Raw genomic sequence first — 17,973 nt, 5'->3', positions numbered from 1 at the left:
CCCACGAGGGCCCATCTTCCCCAGAAAGCTCAGACACGGGTGTGCCGGCACGGAGTCAGGCCCTAGCCGCTTCAGCAGGCTAACACAGCTCTCTTCTGTGACAGAGGGGAAATTTTCGGTCATGGGGGATTTTCATACTTTTGTCAATCTGCTTCAAACTTATTTGAATCTTTTACTTGGTGAATTCACTCTTTTTTTTTTTTTTAAACATCTAAGATCAAAGGGTAAAATAAAATAGATTACAGAGAAAACGTACATAAAATACTAACAAAAGCAGAACTATGGGTAATTTTTTTCCTCCTTTTGAGTTCTCTGAAATTTCTAAAATTTTCAATAATGACTATGTTATTAGCTTTACAATAAACATGCAATAAAGATGTCTGGGATAGAATGGCAAACAGGCACGGCGGCGGGGGCAGCGGGGGGGTAGGATAGGGAACTGAAGAGGACAAAAACAATTTAAACCATGGAGTGGACACAGCCCTGCCACAAACACAGCAAACACATGCATATTAAAGAACAAACAAAAATATGGAAAAGGAAAAAATGCACTAAAAGAGTCTCTAAGATTTTGGGTTGGGGGGGGACGATTCTGGGTTAGGCATCGGGGATTATGAGTAATTTTTTTTCTTAGTTCCTCCTTGTCCCAAATTTCCCTTAATATGCTTATATTGCTTTTTTAATATTACTTTTGCGATGAAAAATAAATTTAATAAAATCATAATAACTGAAGATGTGCAGAGTACAGCCTGGGGAGGCGCACAAGGCCCACAGTTTTGGGGCGTCTCTAAGAGAAGGGGGAGAAAGGCACCTGACTGCTGGCAGAGGTGGGCCACTGAGGGGGTGGACCCAGCCGTGGTGGGGAACACAGCGCCTTCTGCCCTGCTTTTTTCATCTGCTGAATGGAGACAGCAGTCTGGACCGCGTGGAGACGCTGGTTTTGTACTACAAACTACCCTTCAACCCAGCGCTTGCTCGGCCCATCACCAGGCCAGATCCTGCCCCAACCTTCTTAGTGGACCCTGCCGGTCCGGCCCACTCCGCAGACACCCCCCCCCCCACCTCCAGCCCACTCAGCCCTACCTGTGACGGTGCTAGTGGCCGGCCTCGCGTGAAGCGCCACGTCGGGCTGAGGCACAGACTGCGGGTGCAGCCCCGGTACCTGCTGCAGCTTGGGCAGCGACATGACCGCCTGGCTGCTCTCGGCGGGCGCGGGGGGCACTAGCAGTGGCTGCTGGGACGAGGCTGAGGTGGGTGGCAGGTGAGGCGGCCGGATCTTCTCGGCCATCAGCTGCTCTTTGATTTTGTTAATCAGGACCAGGTTGTCCAGCTGCGGGAGGAAGAGGAGCCAGGTTGGCATGGGTGGGCCACACCCCAAGGCCCTCTCCCCTGCAAGCTGCAGCCGGAACCCTGGGTAAAGCCTAGCAGCGCCAACTCGGAAGGCAGCGGGAACAGCCCCTCTCAGTCTTACCTGGCTGGGCATGGTGGGAGGAGGGGGCCAGAAGTAAGGGTTGTTAAATCGAGGTTCGGCCATCCTGCAGGAAGGGAGAGCGGCTGTCACTATCAGCTATGAGATCTCTTTACCCCCTTGGGACTCAAAATTCCTCAGCCAAGTGGGCCTCCCACCAGGCCCAGAGACCCACATTCCTGGGTTTAAAACTCAGGAATTCAGTGTCTCCCTGGGTGGATCTCAAGGGGCAAAGGTCACAGTTGGACCAGAGTGCTCCCAGTCCTGGGCCCCCCCACACGCTGCCAGACCAGTTTCCATCTCCCAGGTTTCAGAGCCAACCCAGCCGGATTGAACATAGACCTTCCCAGTCCCCTTTCCCCCCTCCCCCGCCCCTCAACCTGGAGAGCCCTGGGAACACCTTTGCCACAAAGCAAAGGTGAGATCCTTGCCCTTCTGCCTCCTCCCCGAGGGAGGCCATCCTCCGCAGGATTCAAGAGATGGGGCCTCTGTGAAGGGGAGGTTGGTAGAACAATTTACACAGCCCCAAATAAGCAATCGCTTCAAACTCAAAAATTACACTCTGGAGAGTTCAGGCACGGGCAGGTGGAACTGTACCGTCCGACCTGCAAAGTGGGGGTGTCAGCCGGGGCAGGGGGTGAGGTGGGGAGGTTGGGTTTTTCTGTGATTCTAGTAAGTCAAGAAGTGACTCACAGGGACTGGGTGCGCATGGGTACTTCATGACTCTGACTGAGCGGTCTTGAGGAAACCCCTTCCCTACCTGGTACAGCAGCCTTAGACCAAAAGGAAATGCCTACAACCCCTTTTTCCTGCTGCAGTGAGCCTGGGAAGTCCCTACTGGAATGGAGGCAGGGTTTGGGGGCCAAGGCCTGCCACTCGAACCCAATCTAATCTGAATATATTCAGGAAGAGCTTTTATCTGAATCGCCTTTTGTGTTCTTTACTTGGTAGGTAAAAGCCCAAAAGGCTTCCCTGTCTCTTCTCAGAGGTGAAAACAACTGGGGCTTGAAGACCCAAGCAACACCTCTAGGGTGCTAGATTAAGCCTGGAAATCAGATTACTCAAACTGCTTCTCCTGCCTGTTCGCTTTGTAAATTCTGGTCCTCGGTAGAACAAAAGCCAGCTCACTGGGAAGCCAGCAGCTGCTGTACCCTGTTCTCCTCCTCACTCCCAGCCTGGAGTGGTCTCAGCCCCTAGGTGAGAGCAGATGACTGGGGAGGACGGTCACCAGGACAATTCCTACCCGGTCAGCCTCCTGTCCCCACAGGCACAGACCCTTCCCTCTGCCCGTCAAACCCCACGCTGGCCTCTTAAAGACAAAAAAAGCCTACCCATCTCCCTGACTGCCCCAGGCCTTTAGGATTTCTTTCCAAGAAAAAAAACCTCCAAGCAAAACTACCAGGGAAGGGGCTGCGGGTTACAAGTATGCCTTGTACCAGGCACACTGACCCCAAGAGCAGGAACTCTCACCGTGCCTACTTTTAGAAGCGAGGAAACAAAGCTCAGAGAGGTAGAGTGACTGGCTCAAAATCACAGAGCAAGTGAGCATACTGCTGAGCCTCCACCCTCCTCAGCCTGACCGAGTCCACTGCAGCACTGGCCTCTGAACTGTTCAGGGAGAGGATGGCTGTAGGCTCGTGGGTGTGTCCTGCCTCAGAGTGACACGTTGTGACCCCATGAGTGGATAAGGCAGAGGTGGGGGAGGAGAGACTGGGGAGCTAACTAAGGTGGTTTGGGAATGGGTCCACCTGTCCTGTTCATCCTGGTATCCCTGGCCTCTAGGCCCAGAGGCCATCGGTGTGAGCTGAAGGAAGGACTGGACAGAGAATAAAATTCTGAATTCTCTGAGGGGCGAGCCCTCCCTCTGTAGAGGGCTCTTCGGGGGCCAGGGGGATGACAAGCGGGGAAGGCTTCCTGTCCCCATTTCCTAGAGGAGCTCATCAGTCACTGGAAAGGAGACCTGCTCCAGGCTGCAAGGCAGGCCAGCAGGCTCGGATGCCGCCCCCTATCAGATGGGGTGAGACAGGATGCCCTGTCAGTTCCCGGGACTCCGCCCACTGCAAGAGGCTGCTTCCAGGCAGTTCTGGGAAGTTACCTTCCTTTCCCTCTAGGGAGCTGAGAGCTTCCCTGGGGTCCTCTTGCTGGAATCAAACAGACTCTAGTGTTTATCAAGCCTCTGAGTAGCCAGGATGGCCTTGCTAAGGCTACACAGCCAGGCCTTGCCAGGGACCATCTCTGCTCCACACAGCCGTCTCTTGTCCTTTCTCTACCCTTCCCCAGCTATGAGTCTGTCAATGACCCTGGCGCTGGTCTCCACCTACTGTGTGCCAGATGCAGGGGGCAGGACAGGACCTGAGTGTCTACTGAGTTCTCACCACTGCCTGGCACTCCCAGGCAGTCTGGCCTGTGGGTAAGCCCTGCCGTGGGGAAGGGTGTTATGCAGGAGAGAGGCCAGGACAGGTGCTCACTGAGGACAGACAGAGGAGGATGAGGGGGGAGTGATATGGGGACAAACACCTTCCCAGTGCCACAGTGGCATGGGACACCAAGGCCAGCTTTAGGGCCTTGAATGCCAAGATGAGATAAGGGATGAGATAGCAGTGGTGGGAAGGCAACAAGAAGCATGCTGGGTGAAGGGAGCAATGTGGCAGAGGGGACACTGGGGCAGGGAGTGGTAATACTGGCATAGAGGCAGGAGCCAAGCCTTCTGGGGCCGAGTGTCCATGCCGAGTGGGCACAGGAGACACCTGCTGCTCAGGTGGGGCCTTCAGCATTGTGCAGAAGCCAGGACTGGGAGCAGGGAGCCACACACCTTGACCCTGACCCTTGTAACCCACCCACAACTGTCATTTGCTTTTCTTGTTCTACAAGGTAAAGAAAGTTGAACTGTTCTGAACACCACCAGACCAGTCCCCTCAGAGCCACCACAGCCTGTGAGGGGTTCTGGTGTGTCTGGGGCTTCTTCCTTGCCTTTCTGATCTATCTCACAACTTCCTCTCCACAGTGGGCTTCTCGGAATGGGCCAGGACCCCCCATTCCATCGCAGCTCAGCACAAGCGGCCTATCTACTTGGGAGCTGTAGGTACCACAGGTCTGAGCCTCCACCTGGAGTTTTAGGCTCAGCACCACGCTCGTTCTCAGGCTGTCTCTCAGAAGCTGCCCTCTATCAGTTGGCCTGACTTTCTCCGGGCAAGGCCCGCCTCCAGTCACCCACCTCTCAGCAGGTCATAGGCGCACAGTGATCCTCCTGACTCAGACCAGCCACAGCTGAGATGGGTGGAGAGGCCTTTTCCAGACACTCTCCGACCCACCCATGCCTCCCTGGCAGTCCTGGACGTGAACGCTTCCCTCCCACCAGGGAAAAGGCAGGCTCTGGTTAAAATCCCGATTCCACCTCACCGAATGTATGACCTTGGGCAAGTCACTGGCCTGGCTTCTAAGTAAGGGAGAAGCTGCCTAGAGGCTGGCCTACCCTGCAGAGATGAACCAGGGGAGGATTGGGGGGGGGGGGAGGGAAGATGAATCCTGCCTTGACACCCAGAGAGTGAGCCTAAATCAGCCAGCAGGTGGGGCAGGCATTCTGGTAAAGGTGACAGTGTCAGCAAAGGCCTGGAGGCAAGGGCTGTGCAGCCTCCCAGAGACTGGCAAACAGATGAGCCTGGACAGTCAGCCAGGGCCTGGCTCTTAGGCCCAGAGCCCAGATATTTGCCATCGGTAGGTAAAGGGTGGAATATGGATTTTTGAAGACCCTTATAACTGCCAGATATAGCGTATTCTAGAGAGGCCAGAGTGGGTGCCAGGGGCATTCCCAATTAGAGGTGTGAGGGTAGGGCTGCACCCAGGCCCAGAGGGGAAGGACCTGGCTACTCGGGGGGAGCTGGTAGCCAGGCAAGTGTACGGGCTGTCCCCACAGTGTGGCCCAGATCTCTGGACACTGACGGAGACAAACACAGAGTCAACATAACATGCAGACAGCACCAAACCCAGACAGCGGACAGACACAGACCTGTGGCCACGAGCATGGACCCATGGGAGCGGGAAGCCAAAGCCACCAACACTAAGAGGGCAAGCACACTCCCCCCATGACCCCCCCGGGATAGCCGTGAGGGGCACTGGGGACTCTTATGGACACAATGCCCTGCTCCCCAGAGAACAAACCCCTCATTGACAGACCCGCAGCCTGGACTCACAGGTTCCTTACCTAGAAGGTCCTTTCCCACTTGGTGAACTTCTACTCATCCTTCAAGACCCAGCTCAAGTGTTCCCTCTTCTACGGAGCCTTCCCTGAACCCCCAGTCAGTGACTTCCTCTGTGTTCCCAACAGCACCTTGTACATGGGAATAACAATAACAATAACAATAAAACGACAGCCACCGTTGACATAAACACCTGTGTGCTGAGCATATTCCGATTCGAGTTAATTGACTCTTCCCAGTGACTCTCAGAGATGTCAGTCAACTTGCCCGGTCACACAGCACGTGAGGGAGGGGGTGGGGATGCCGTCCAGCCCTGGCCCAGCCCTGTAGGGTCACATGCACTCTGGTGTGGTTCTTCCTCAGTGGCTAGGAGAATCTGTCAGCTCTTGCCGGGTAGGATGTGACCCGAGGCGGCCACCTACAATGGGCCGGGGGCTGTGGCAGGATTTTACTCACTACAGCAATAGACCCATGGTACAGATGAAGAAACTGAGGTCCAGAGAGGCTAGGCAACCTGGCTGAGGGCTACGGAGCTCGGCACAGATTTCAAAGCGGCTCACCCCCTGTCACCCTTTCCCAGAAAGCCTCTGAGGCCAGTCTAACCAACCCCACAAGAAATAACCGAGGGAAGGGCACACTGGTGCCAGGCTCGGCCGCAGGGAGAAAGCACAGACTCAGACCAGGGGACACAGAGGACACACAGCCGTTGGCGGGTCGTAGGGAGCTGGAGGCCCTGCTGCCTGGGTGGAGGAAGTGATTGTTGTCATTTCAACAATTTAGGCCCCGCCCCCAAAGCAACAGACATTAAAACTGAGACCTGCCCAGTTCCACAGGGGAAACAGGCTTCCAACAAAGCAAACGGGAGTGGGGGTGGGGCTGGTGGGTAGCGATCGGGAAGTGGGAGGAGCAAGACCCAGACAGCGGGGACTCTGATTGTACGGAGGCTGCAGGGAACCACGCCCACAGGGGCCCGCTCCCAGGGGGAGGTGCTAACCTCAGCGGCATGGGGATTTGTCTTTGTTTCTCTGATTTCTAAATTCCCAGTCATGGCATTCCGTTTCTTTTAAAATGAAGACAATACATTTATTATTTTTTTAAAAAAATGAAAGAAAGTGCTTGGGAGCCTAAGGGGGCTTGGCTAGAGGCTCATGGGAAAGTCAGCTCAGCTGCTGGGGGCACTCCCCGAACCACCACACATCAGGCCTTTCACAGCCCCATCCAAAGACTAAGCTGGGAGGACTGTCAGGAGGGCTTCCTGCAAGAGGCCACATATCCTGCACTTTGACCCTGATCGGGATCCCATAGGTTGGGGCAGGGCACAAAGTAAGTCTCTGCCCCTCCCCTCAGCTATTGCAAGAACCCTCCCTTCCGCAGGTTCTCCAACTCCATCCTCATCCTCCCCTAAACTCCACTGCAGCCACTGCACCCTGTCCTACCTAGAAACTTCCACGACTTCCTGCCGCAGTGCTTATCCCACTGTACATCGGCCAACCACGTGGACAGTTCCTCTCCCAGCAGTGTCCACTTCCCTTCTTGCTTCCTCCCCTTCAAGGACGCCAGGGCCACTCACTGATTAATTTCAACCCCTGGGTCCCAAAACACAGGTTCTTCTCCCTACATACGGGGTCTGTAACCCCACGAGGGCTCTGTACCCTGTGTGCCCACATGTCCTTCATCAGGGTGCTTCCCAGACCTGTGTTTTCTTAGCCATCTGTAGACATGGTGCCCCACCAGAAAGGACCAGAGACCTTTTAACTAGAAGCATTTGGTGTTTGAATGAGTGAAAAAAGATGGATGGATGGATGGACAGACGAATGGATGGATGGCAGTGTGCATGCATGTTAGGTGGAGGGAACTGAAAACATTACAGCCTGGACAAAAGAAAGTGCCCTTCCCTCCTCTGGTTGCCCACTGCATTACACTCGGTCCTGATGCTCAGACCTACCCAATCTCATCCCGACTGGCATGAGGAGAGGGTGCTGACCCTGAAAGATGCGAACACAGCTAGTGAACACAGCCGATGGCTCTACCTTGCCAGCCAGGAGAAGTCAATGAGCTTTACCTGCCAAAGGACCACAGACAACTATGAAAATGGTAGCACCCAATACTGGTGAGGGCGAAATGAGGTTGACGCGCCTGTCAGCTTGTCAGTGGGGGGTGTGAACTGGATCGGGCATTCCTGGAAAGAACCGGCCCATAATGTGTCAAGAGCTCTAAAACTATTCACACCCCCTGGCCTAGCAAGCCCAGTCTGGCTCATCCGTCCCTAGAAAACGACCCAAGGTTCCACGTACAGTGCTGTGTGCCCATGGGTTTTTATGGAACAGTCAAACTTGCAAGCAACAGAGAGATGGCTCTGGAACTACTCTCTCTGAGTGTCCACAGCACCACTGTTGTGACCCGTCAGCATGCACTGAGCCTGTGACCCAGGAGCACAGAGGAAACTTAGGGAGCTGCCCCAAACCAAGCAGGGAATCTGGGGCTCTGATCCAGACTTTGGGGGATCTGGAGCCCAGGCTACGACACTCATTAAAAAGCCTGGCTAATTAATAACACTGCAGGGGCAATTAGAAGATACTCAGGAGACAGTAGTCAGGAGGACAATGAAAGATAAAAATCACACTCAAGGCTGGGTGCCGGGAGAGGGCCCGAATGCTAACAGTGGGGGTGTCTGGGGCTTGGAACAGGGCAGAGACAGGGCTGGGGGCTGGTCACCTCCTATCCTTCTTTTATGACCTTTCTACAGTGCGGCTATCTGGCTGGTTTGAGGAATGTTCAGAAAGCAAGACATCCTTTCCTCCTATCCAAAGAGCTAAACTCTCCAAATTCCTCCAAAAGAAAAGCTAAGGAGCCTGCTCCAAGCCCCAGCACCCCCCATGCCCAAAGGTGGGAGGGCAGTTAGGAAGGGAAGACAGGCCAAGGGATAGCCCCTCATTCTCCCACAGAAAGCCCTGCATGGGCCCTACTGTTTGGGGAAGTCCTAACACCACAGCTGATCAGCCAAGGCCTCTACGAGGCCCTGTTGGCCACATTCATCCCTACCATCCAACCACTGCACCTACAGCGCCTGCAGCCCCCACCCCAAACAAGCTGCCTGTGCCACCATCTGAGGGTTCAAGAGCTAGAACCCGGACACCAAATCTCAGCTGAGGTCACACTGCTGTGGGTAGATGGCCTGGTCATCTCTCCCAGTGCCCCATGAGGACAGCTCACTTGAGGGTTCATGATTCCATTCCTCGATCCTCAGTCTAGCCTCATGGCTCAACTGACAGGTCTCATGTTCAAGGCCATTTTTTTTCCTGAGCTTTCCCCTACCTAGCAGGAATTGGGTTACTCATTTCCACGCTCCTAAGGCCCCTGTACTTGCTACCTTTCTTTTCTTGTACTCAAAATACACTGGTCGCCCCAGCAGCCAAGAAGGATACCCAAGTTTAGGGTCATGGCAAAGCTATGCACCCACCAAACTGGAGCTGGGCAGGGCGCAGTCCACATTAGTGCTCCATTAGGCCTGGAGGGACTCAATGAGGCTGGTCTCTGCATGTCAGAAGAGCAGAAGGGTGCAGGGGCATTCCCAGTACAGAGAGGGAACACTGTTAACGCCCTCAGGAAAGCAGAACTGCACAGGCCAGGAAGCAGGAGAGCCCGGGCGGCATATTCGTCTGGAGTAGGTAGAGTGCAGGGAAGGCGCAAGCTGGTGGCCAGAGGGGTTCATTTGTGCAAAGGGGGAGGGTGGTCCTAAGCAATCCAGGGCAAGGCTTCCAGCAGACAAGTCCTTATGTGGCCAGGTGATGACTGCCTTCTACCTGGCTCTCTGAGACCCACCCACCCATGCTCAAAATCCACCTCCCGAAGCCCCTCTGACTTCCACATCCTCCATTCCACGAAGCACAAAGCCCTCGCTGCTGCCCAGACCCTACCCCTAAAACTCCAGCCAGGCCAGGCCAGCCTCAGAAACCGCTGTGAGGACAAAGGCTGAGGACCCTGGATCCAATGAGGGCATATTTTCCATGCCCACAGGCCTGGGGAAGGACTGTTGGCACTATGATGGCAGAGTGAGGTGACCCTGGCAGACGGCTGATGTCTGTGCCCAGGGCCCTCCCTGATTTCCCACTCCCCCATCCCTTTATCCAAGCCCACCTCCAGACACCCAGAGGTGGCCAGGACAATGAGCCTTGTCCAAGCTGAGACCCTACTATCCTACTGACTCAGACCAGGAGCCTTTCTCTGTTGCCAGCTCTCCCAAGGATGCCAGGTGGGTAAGGGTGATGGTCCCCAATACTTTCTCCACCCGAGCCCCTTCAGACACTTTCCAGGCGTTTCTCACTCGAACTCTTCCCGACCTCACAAGAAGGACGCTGTGACCATTTTGAAATGTGGCACACTCCCAGAAAGATGCCCAGAACATGCCTGAGCAGAATGCTGGTGTCTCAAAGACTATATTGCAGGACACCTGAAGGACCCTTACCCTCCACTACAGTTCTGCCCTGACCCTGCCCTCCTGGTTATCAGGGTGCTCTTCGATTTGTGGTCGGGAATGCTGCTCTGTGGTTATTAAGCCACTAACTCACTAAGGTCATGAGCTGGTGAGGACTGAGGGAGCAGAAAGATCTGGAAAGCCTTTTTGGGTCTCTGGGTCCTTCTCTAGGAAGTGACCAGGTTCAACCAATCACAGCTGAGAAGGGATGGGCCTACGTCTTGACAGGAGGGCTGAAAGGGTGGATTTTTACAGTTAAAGAGCCCAGGCTTGGGCCTTGAGATCAGAACAAGCTCCAAAGCTCAAAGTTGCCACTTGTAAACTTACACGGTGAGAGCGGGGTGTCTGTGACAGTAAGACCACAGGGCTGTTGCAAGGACAGTACAGGTTAACCCACATGAGGGTCCATGGTGGTGCCCAACTCAGTGATATGCAGTGGCTACACATGCTAGCCTGCCAGTGGTGGGCTCTTAAGGCCCCCTGGGCTTCCTTATGTTAGCATGCCGGTATCTGGGGTGCAGGAGCTTCCTGTGGCTCTCCTGACTTCTCCCCACATCAGGGCTGCTCCGCTGACATGGATCCATCAACTGGGAACCCTGGCATGTGATCATAACACCCCCCCCCATGAAGTAGTTCCATCCCCCTCCTATGCAGACAGTCTCTGGTCAGGTCAGGCAAGGCTCGGGCCAGCAAAAAGGATGGACGCCAAGCAGAAGAATTGGATGGCCGTGGGGGTGGGAGGTCCAGGGAAGATCTACGACAAACTGGACCACACTATCCCCGACCCTACCTGGTTGCTCATACCCTCCCCGGGTCCTCGGGGCTACTTCCTTCTCACGTTTCCCAGTGGCTCCACTTCTGCAGGCAGATCCAGGCAAGGTATGGGCACACAAGGGCATACATGAAGAAAGGTGAATGGGTGACTGTACGAGTGTGCATGTTTGAGTGTAATGGGGAGTCTACTCGCTGCAGCCAGGTGTCCCCCGTCAGAACCCCAGCACCTGCCTAACGAGGTTATCCTCTGGGGCAGCGGCTCTCAACCTCCCTAATGCTGCGATCCTTTGAGACAGCCCCTCACGTTGTGGTGACCCCAACCATAAAACTATTTTTGTTGCTACTTCATGACTGTAATTTTGCTACTGCAAACATCTGATATGCAGGATATCTGATATGAGACCCCCATAAAAGAGTCGTTCAACAACCCCTAGGGGTCATGACCCACAGGTTGAGAGTCACTGCTGTGAGGCGCCTGAAGTCTTTACCCAAAGTTCAGACTTGAATATCCTTTCTGGCCACATGGGGTGGAGGGCTCCTCAGGCCTCAGAGTGAAGGCCCTCAGCCTGTCCGACACACCTGATCTACTGAGGACGCTACTCAGCCACCTGCCCAGGCCAGTCCACTTGTGGTCTGGGGTTCCAGAAAGCTCTCCTACCACCACGGCCCCAACACACTTGCACGCAGTTGCCTTCCTCTGTGTTGGGCATAATAACCCTATGCTCCGGAAATACTGCCCCATGATGGAGGAAAGGCTGGTATCTAAGCGGTCGGAGCTACGCCAACCTCTCAGCTTCCTCCTGCCCTCAAGCCCCCAGGCAAAGGCTGGGCAGCCTGCTGAAACCCGAGGAGCAGAGAGGCCACCAGGTAAAGCCTCAGGAGACACAAACGAGCTTAGACACAGTTTGGCTCCACAAGCATCCTGAAGCAGAAAGCAGGTCTTCTATCCCTGAGAACATCAAGCCTGTCCAGAGACCCCAGGCAAGTGTCAGCCCGGCGCTACAGGGACGGGAGGGGCCCATTCATTCACTCACACATTCAATGCCATGCACCAAGGCCACCAGGCTGACCCGGTCGACGCTCAGGGAAGCTGGCACTCCAAATGGCTTCCCAGGGTCATTGACTGGGAGGTGTGGGGACTGTAGGTTCGTAAGGAAGAAACAGTGTCCTAGTAGTGACAGCTGTCTTACTACGGATGACAAAGCTCGCTGGGAGGTGTGGAGTTCAAGATGAGAGCAGAGGCTCTTCAGTCAGGATGTGGCCGCGGGTAGGGTGAGGCTGGGTTTCCCCACAAGTGTGGGAGCCTAAGCTGAGTTCCAGACCCAGCAGGGTACCCACCTGCCACCAGGCACCCCCTGTCCTCTGGGGATAAGTTCCCTGACTTCCTTAGCTGCAGAAGAGAATAATAACAATGACCACGGTATATCTCCATATGCACAAAGCCCCGGAGAACAGGGTCTGGCCCAAGGTGAGCCCTCTCTGCCCCTCCCTAAATAACAGCAACAGTTCACGGTAAGGTCACGTTCACGGTGTCATAGGTTCTGGGTGGGAAAGCTGCTCAGATTGTACAGTTCTAAGTCCAGGATTTAATCATCTCATTAATGCCTGACAACAACCCCAAGACTCCCAGGGGAAGATGACAGACCTCAGTGTAACCTCATCTCCCAGGCACTGCCGGGACACCGGGGCTGCCACCACACCTGGCTCCCCAGCCGGTCCTCACCTCTGCTGAAGGCTCGGGCCACACCTCCCTGGAAGCTTGAGTGGAGCTTAAGCTGGCCTAGAACTTAAAACACGTCTCCTGGCAGACAGTGAGAAGTACAAACAAACAAGCGAACGAGAAGGTCTCAGATGCCCAGAGCCACAAAGGAAAATACGAAGGGGCTCATGTGACAGCGGGAAGCTATTTACAGCAAACGGTCAGCAAAGGCCCCGATGTTCCATGGTGGATGGGGCCTCCAGCCATGGAAGGATTCAGGGGAAAACGTTCCAGGCCAGGGAAGGCACACAAAGAAGCCAGCATGACTAGTGGGGGTAAGATAAAGGGGGTGGCAGGGGCAGGGCAGGGGAAGAGCTGCAAAGCAGGGGTTGCAAAGAGGGCAAGGCTGGGAGTATGGAAGCCCTGTAGGCCCACAATTAGGTTACTTGTTTTTCTACTATTTAGAAAACAGTGGCACTTTCAGCAGGGGAATAGAGAGGCAGAATGGGACTGCCACGGTCCCCAGATCGCTGGTGTCCTGAAACCCCCACCATGGTTCACAAAGTCAAGGCAGGGCCTAGGAAAGTAAGTGATAATCCTTATGGGTCGACGCACATATCCAGAGATTCCCAGCACATGCCTGGCCAGGGGTGGGAGGCATCCAAGATACTGTTATCATTTCGCCCTGGGATCAGTGAGGCCAACAGGAGGACACCGCTTTACCGGGGCTCATCCCGAAGCTCCCAGACATAAAGAGCATGCTCAGAGCCCCGAGGACCCAGGCCCACTCTGAAACTCTTATTCTTGGGGAGACAAACCCTGGGAATGCACCTGAAGCCTTGGCTTTTCTCCCTTGTCGGCTTTACAACATGCCAGGGCCACACTTACATCTCGTATCTGTCCAACCTGGGCTGAGGAAGCTGAACTAGGTGGATGGATGGATGGATGGATGGATGGATAGATGGATGAATGGATGGATGGATGCATGGATGGATGGATGGATGGGGCAGACAGGCAGACTACTGAAATGACTAACCAATAAACTAATGAGTGGACAGTGGAAGAATAAATGAATGGCCTAGCAAGAAATGAAAGAACATTCAAATGATCAGAATACTGCACGACACCCAGAGACAGAGGCCCTGGGAAGGGCAGGGCTATGCTAGCTTTAGACCCAGGCCACGGCTCATGCACACACAGTTTCTTCTCACCTATGACCAGATGGCCTCCATTTCCCAAGATTGCACACAGACAATGCTTTAACCCCTGGAACCAAGCTATCTAGTACCAGCACTATCCCCCAGCCCCAGCCCCAGCTAACACTACTCTGCTTAGCCCAGTGGCTGACTGTCTCTCTGAGCATTTCACAGAAGAGAGGAGACAGAAGACCAGGGCTCCAGTTCTAGCTAGGGCCAGACTTGCAGCCAGTGGCTTCCTCTGAGTCCAGATGACCTCTCAGGGCCTTTCTGTCTCTGACATTCTTAGGGGTGGGGGTGAGCCTCTGGATTTTTACACAGCCGCTGGGGTCAGCAGAAGAATTTCAGACCAAAAGCTAGAAGTTGGGAAAGGTCCTGCCCACAGCACCACCCACTTAGGAAAGGCCCACACAAGGAGTGTGCAGGCCTGGGTGAAAGCCCTCCTCTGCCATTGCCCAACCTCTCCAAGCCTCAGTTTCTTACATTTTAAGACGAGCTCAGCTGTCCCCTACCTGAATATCTGACTTCAACTCAGTTTTGGGGGGGCCGGACATGGTCACAGCCACATAGGACACTGTACCAACTGTAAAGTTCGCTTTCCTGAGAGAGTATGATGATGGGGTCTGGGTGAAAAATTGAAGGGATCTCACTGTCCTATTCCCATTTAGTTCTGTCTGAAACAAGGCACCCTCCTGTCAAGAGTCCAAAACAGCCTCAGCTCTCTTCTTGCTGGGTAGTGTCCTGTGACCTCTGGACCTCGGTTTCTCCATCTAAAACCTTGCTGTTAAGAACCGGTGACCTAAGCATGCCCTGAACCTCACCTCTCCCAGACGGTGTTCCCACTGACTGTCCTGAGGGAACTCACACAGAGCCAGGACATAGATCTGAAGAGAGACTGGAGTGTTTTCCCTCCAGGAAACAGGGGGCGGAGGAGGTAGATCAGCACAAAGGCCCTGAGCAGCTACGGCAGGCACCGGGTCCTCCTAGGTCAGTCTCCCAGAAGGGGAAAAGACGGTTCAGATTCTATGGGCCTAGCCTCGGACCACTCTTGTGCCTGCAGAGCCAGCAAGTCCAGTCAGACACTTCAGAAACTCAATTGCTGTCCAATCAGGAGACTTCAAAGCGGCAGGCAGGTTGGCAGAAAGGAGTTAAGAACACAAGCAGAGGAGAGGCCCGCATCACAGGAGCTTACTCCTGTGTGTGCCGGGAGCCACAGGAGCGGCAGGCCTGGACCCGGCCAAGAACCCACCACCAAGGACATTCACCACCAGAAGCCGTCTCTGGAGGCCAAGAAGACCACCCATACCCGGAGGGGGCTCTTCAGCTACATTCAACCAGACTTGCCCCCAGAGGGGGTACCCAAAACTTCCTGTCCACCCAGGGGCTGTGGCCACCCATGAAGGGAAAAACCTCTCCACCTCCAACACGCGCAGGGCTCATAAAGGATTCACGGGGAACAGGGTGAAATGAAGGGTCTTGTCCCGTGACAGGGGCCTTAGCTCCAAACCCTGGGCCTAGTCCAAGCTCCTAGTGCCGGCCACCTCCCCCAAATCAGGGGCTACAGTATAGTTCCTTACGATGCCACTTTGATACAGAGCCTCATCCAAAGGACTCCTCCCAAAAACTCTCACCTCAACCCTAAACACCACACACACACACACACACACACACACACACACACACACACTCCACCCCCACCCACGCAGCTCTGGGGAAACCGGCAGTTAACTTTTCCCAAAAAACCCTGCAAAGGCGGCTAGCTGGGGGGAAGAAACAGAGAAATGGGCCCCCATATCCTTTCGCGGCGTCTCAGAGCCCTCCGGGGAAGAAAAAAAAAAATCTTTAAAAAAAAAAAAAAGCAAGAAAGAAAAGAAAACTTTCAGAGTTAACTTTAAATTCCCAGCCCCCTCCCCCCAAATCACCCGGCAGCTTCTCTCCCCCTTATTTTTTCCTTTAAAGTGTAATTGTATTGTGTCTCACCTCCCCGAAAGGCTCCCGGCTCTCTCCAAAGAAAAGGAAAAAAGCCAACCCTTCGGGTGCCCCCTCTGCTTCCAGCCGCCTCTCCCACATTCTCAGACAGTTTTATTAAAATCTTCAGACAAAAGAAAAACAAAAATGGCAGCCTGGCTTATTTTTAAAACAGGACAGGGACGCCATATTCTGCAGATCTGCAAAAAAACGGAGAAATCCGGCACTGGCCGCTCCACCGGGCCGGCTGCTAAGTGCGCGAACCGCGCCGTTTGCAATCCGTTTATTTGCATTAAGCCCCATGAATCATTGTTTACCGGAGAATTGCAGCAGGTTTGAATAGCCCGGCTTAGGAAAACACACACGCACACACTCGGAGACCAGCCCCAGACACGCCGCGGGAGACGCTGCCTAGCCCGCGCGCGCAGCCGCCGCCGCCGCGGCAGCCCCGGGCCGGGCCCGAGGCACCGGCGACCCCCGGGCCCTGGCGATGCGGCCGCCCCGCGCTGACAGCGCTCGCGCCCGCCCGGCCCCCGCCCCGCAACTCGGCGCAACTTTCCCGCGGGCGGGCCCGCTCCCCCGCGCGCCCCGGGCCCGCACGGACCTGGCAGTGCTGCCGGGCGCTCCGGGACGTGGCCGCAGCCCCGAGCCCGGCGGCCCGAGCAGGGCCGGGCTGGGGGCTCCCGGCTCCGGCGGCGGCGCGCGGCTGGGGCTCGGTGCGGAGCGGCGCGCAAACCTTCCGGGTCGCCTGCTGTTCACTTCTGGGTTCTGCAGGCGCCGCGGCGGCGGCGGCGGCGGAGGCCGGGTGTGCAGCCGCGCGGCCCCGGTGCGCTGGGCCCCGCGAGCTAGCCGTGTCCGGCCCCCCGCCTGTCGGTTGCGCAGCCCGCCCGGCCCCGGGGCTCCGGCGAGTGGGCAGCGCCCGGCGCTGGCGACGGCGAGGGGAGGGGGCCGGCGGGGCGGGGACGGGCCGCGCGCTGGGGGCCCCCGCTCGGCCCCGGGGCCTCGTCTCGCGCTCGCCGCCGCCGCCGCCAAGCAAAGTTGCGCGGCGCCCCCTGCCCGCGCCGCGCCGCGCCGGAGGCTGAGCCACAAAGGAACTCCGCGCCCCCCTCCGCCCGCCCGAGCCGCGCGGGGAGGGCACCGGCGCCCGGCCCTAGGACAGCCCCTTCCCCAGCACGGGGGCTCTCCGGGCCCGGGCGGCCGCGGCCATTGTCCCGCCCAGACTCCGCTCCCGGGTGGCGGTGGCCTGGGGACCCGGGACTGGCGGGCGGGCCAGGTTGCCCTGGGGAGGAGGGGAGCGTCCCTCTCTGGGAAACCGCAGGCTGGTGCGGACCCCCACGGAGCCCCCCCCCCCACCCGTCCACACCTGGTGACCAACGGCCCGTGCTCAAAATCCGTGCTAAGATTTTTGTTATTTATTTTTGAAGACAAGGACATGGGGGCGGGGGTGGGGGGGCAGAAGTTTGCGCAGGCCAGGACAAGGCTCCTTCACCCTAGGCCTGAGCCGCCGCGGTGGGGCGGCCAGTGGCTGACAGCAGTTCTTGAAGTCTAACAGAGGTGGCACCGGCTTGTCCCCCAGCTCCAGACCTCAGAGCCATCTGCGTGACTCCTCCTCCCGCTTCTCCCTCCCCAGCCAATCAGTCACCAAGTCCTCTCCATTCGGCCTCGCGGGCTGTGTCAACTTCTAAACTTCGCTTCTACCTGAGGAGGCAGGCGTTCCTGACTCAAAACAGGCTTAGAGTTCTGTGTACACTCTGCGGTCCACCTGCAGGCCCGGTGGATCGAGGCTTCCTTGACCCTCGAGAAGCATCCCAAGGAAGGATGGACACATTAACCCTCCTGTCTTCTAGGAAGTAAAAAGTTTAACGGCACTGTGCCTGTCGGCTGGGAGCACAGTTCTGAAGATTGGGCAGAGTCTCTGCGGGGATTCCAGGGTGTCACATAGTGGCGCAGCTGGAGAGTAGGACCCGCAGAGTCGTTGGTTCCTTCACAAGCACCAAGCAAGTGACACGAAATAGCTGAGATGATACGGTATTGAGAACACAGAGAAGGCCACTCTCCTAGAGAGATGGGGGCCCTTTTCAGAACGTGGCTGGGGGTGGGAGGTTGAACCTGGTGGAGAAGAGAGGGAGGCCTTTTGGCTTCCAGAACAAGGGTGGGAAAGTCACTAGCCCGTGGTTGAGAAGGCTCTATGAGGAAAC

The 17,973-nt window shown here is 56.0% G+C and overlaps 1 protein-coding gene across 5 annotated transcripts in view; it reads right to left on the bottom strand.

Annotated features, from left to right (window-relative positions):
- Znf362 (zinc finger protein 362) overlaps positions 1–16,689 on the bottom strand; it is a 30,309-nt gene extending 13,620 nt beyond the window's left edge. The window contains exons 1-4 of one of the 5 annotated variants that reach the window (XM_060379504.1): positions 15,788–16,688; positions 5,670–5,795; positions 1,472–1,535; positions 1,084–1,330 (exon numbers count right to left, since the gene is read on the bottom strand). In XM_060379504.1, coding sequence (XP_060235487.1) covers positions 1,084–1,330; positions 1,472–1,535; positions 5,670–5,707 — 349 coding nt within the window. In that variant the 5' untranslated portion in view covers positions 5,708–5,795; positions 15,788–16,688. Of the gene's footprint in view, positions 1–1,083; positions 1,331–1,471; positions 1,536–5,669; positions 15,595–15,787 lie in introns of those variants that run through there. The other 4 variants (XM_021637286.2, XM_021637266.2, XM_060379503.1 and 1 more) reach the window with 4 other exon arrangements.
- Positions 16,690–17,973: the final 1,284 nt, after the last annotated feature.

The sequence above is a fragment of the Meriones unguiculatus genome, chromosome 3, assembly GCF_030254825.1.
Source record: "Meriones unguiculatus strain TT.TT164.6M chromosome 3, Bangor_MerUng_6.1, whole genome shotgun sequence".
NCBI classification, from domain to species: domain Eukaryota; kingdom Metazoa; phylum Chordata; class Mammalia; order Rodentia; family Muridae; genus Meriones; species Meriones unguiculatus.
The sequence above is the reverse complement of the archived record's forward strand: the minus strand, read 5'-3'. Positions and strand labels throughout refer to the sequence as shown.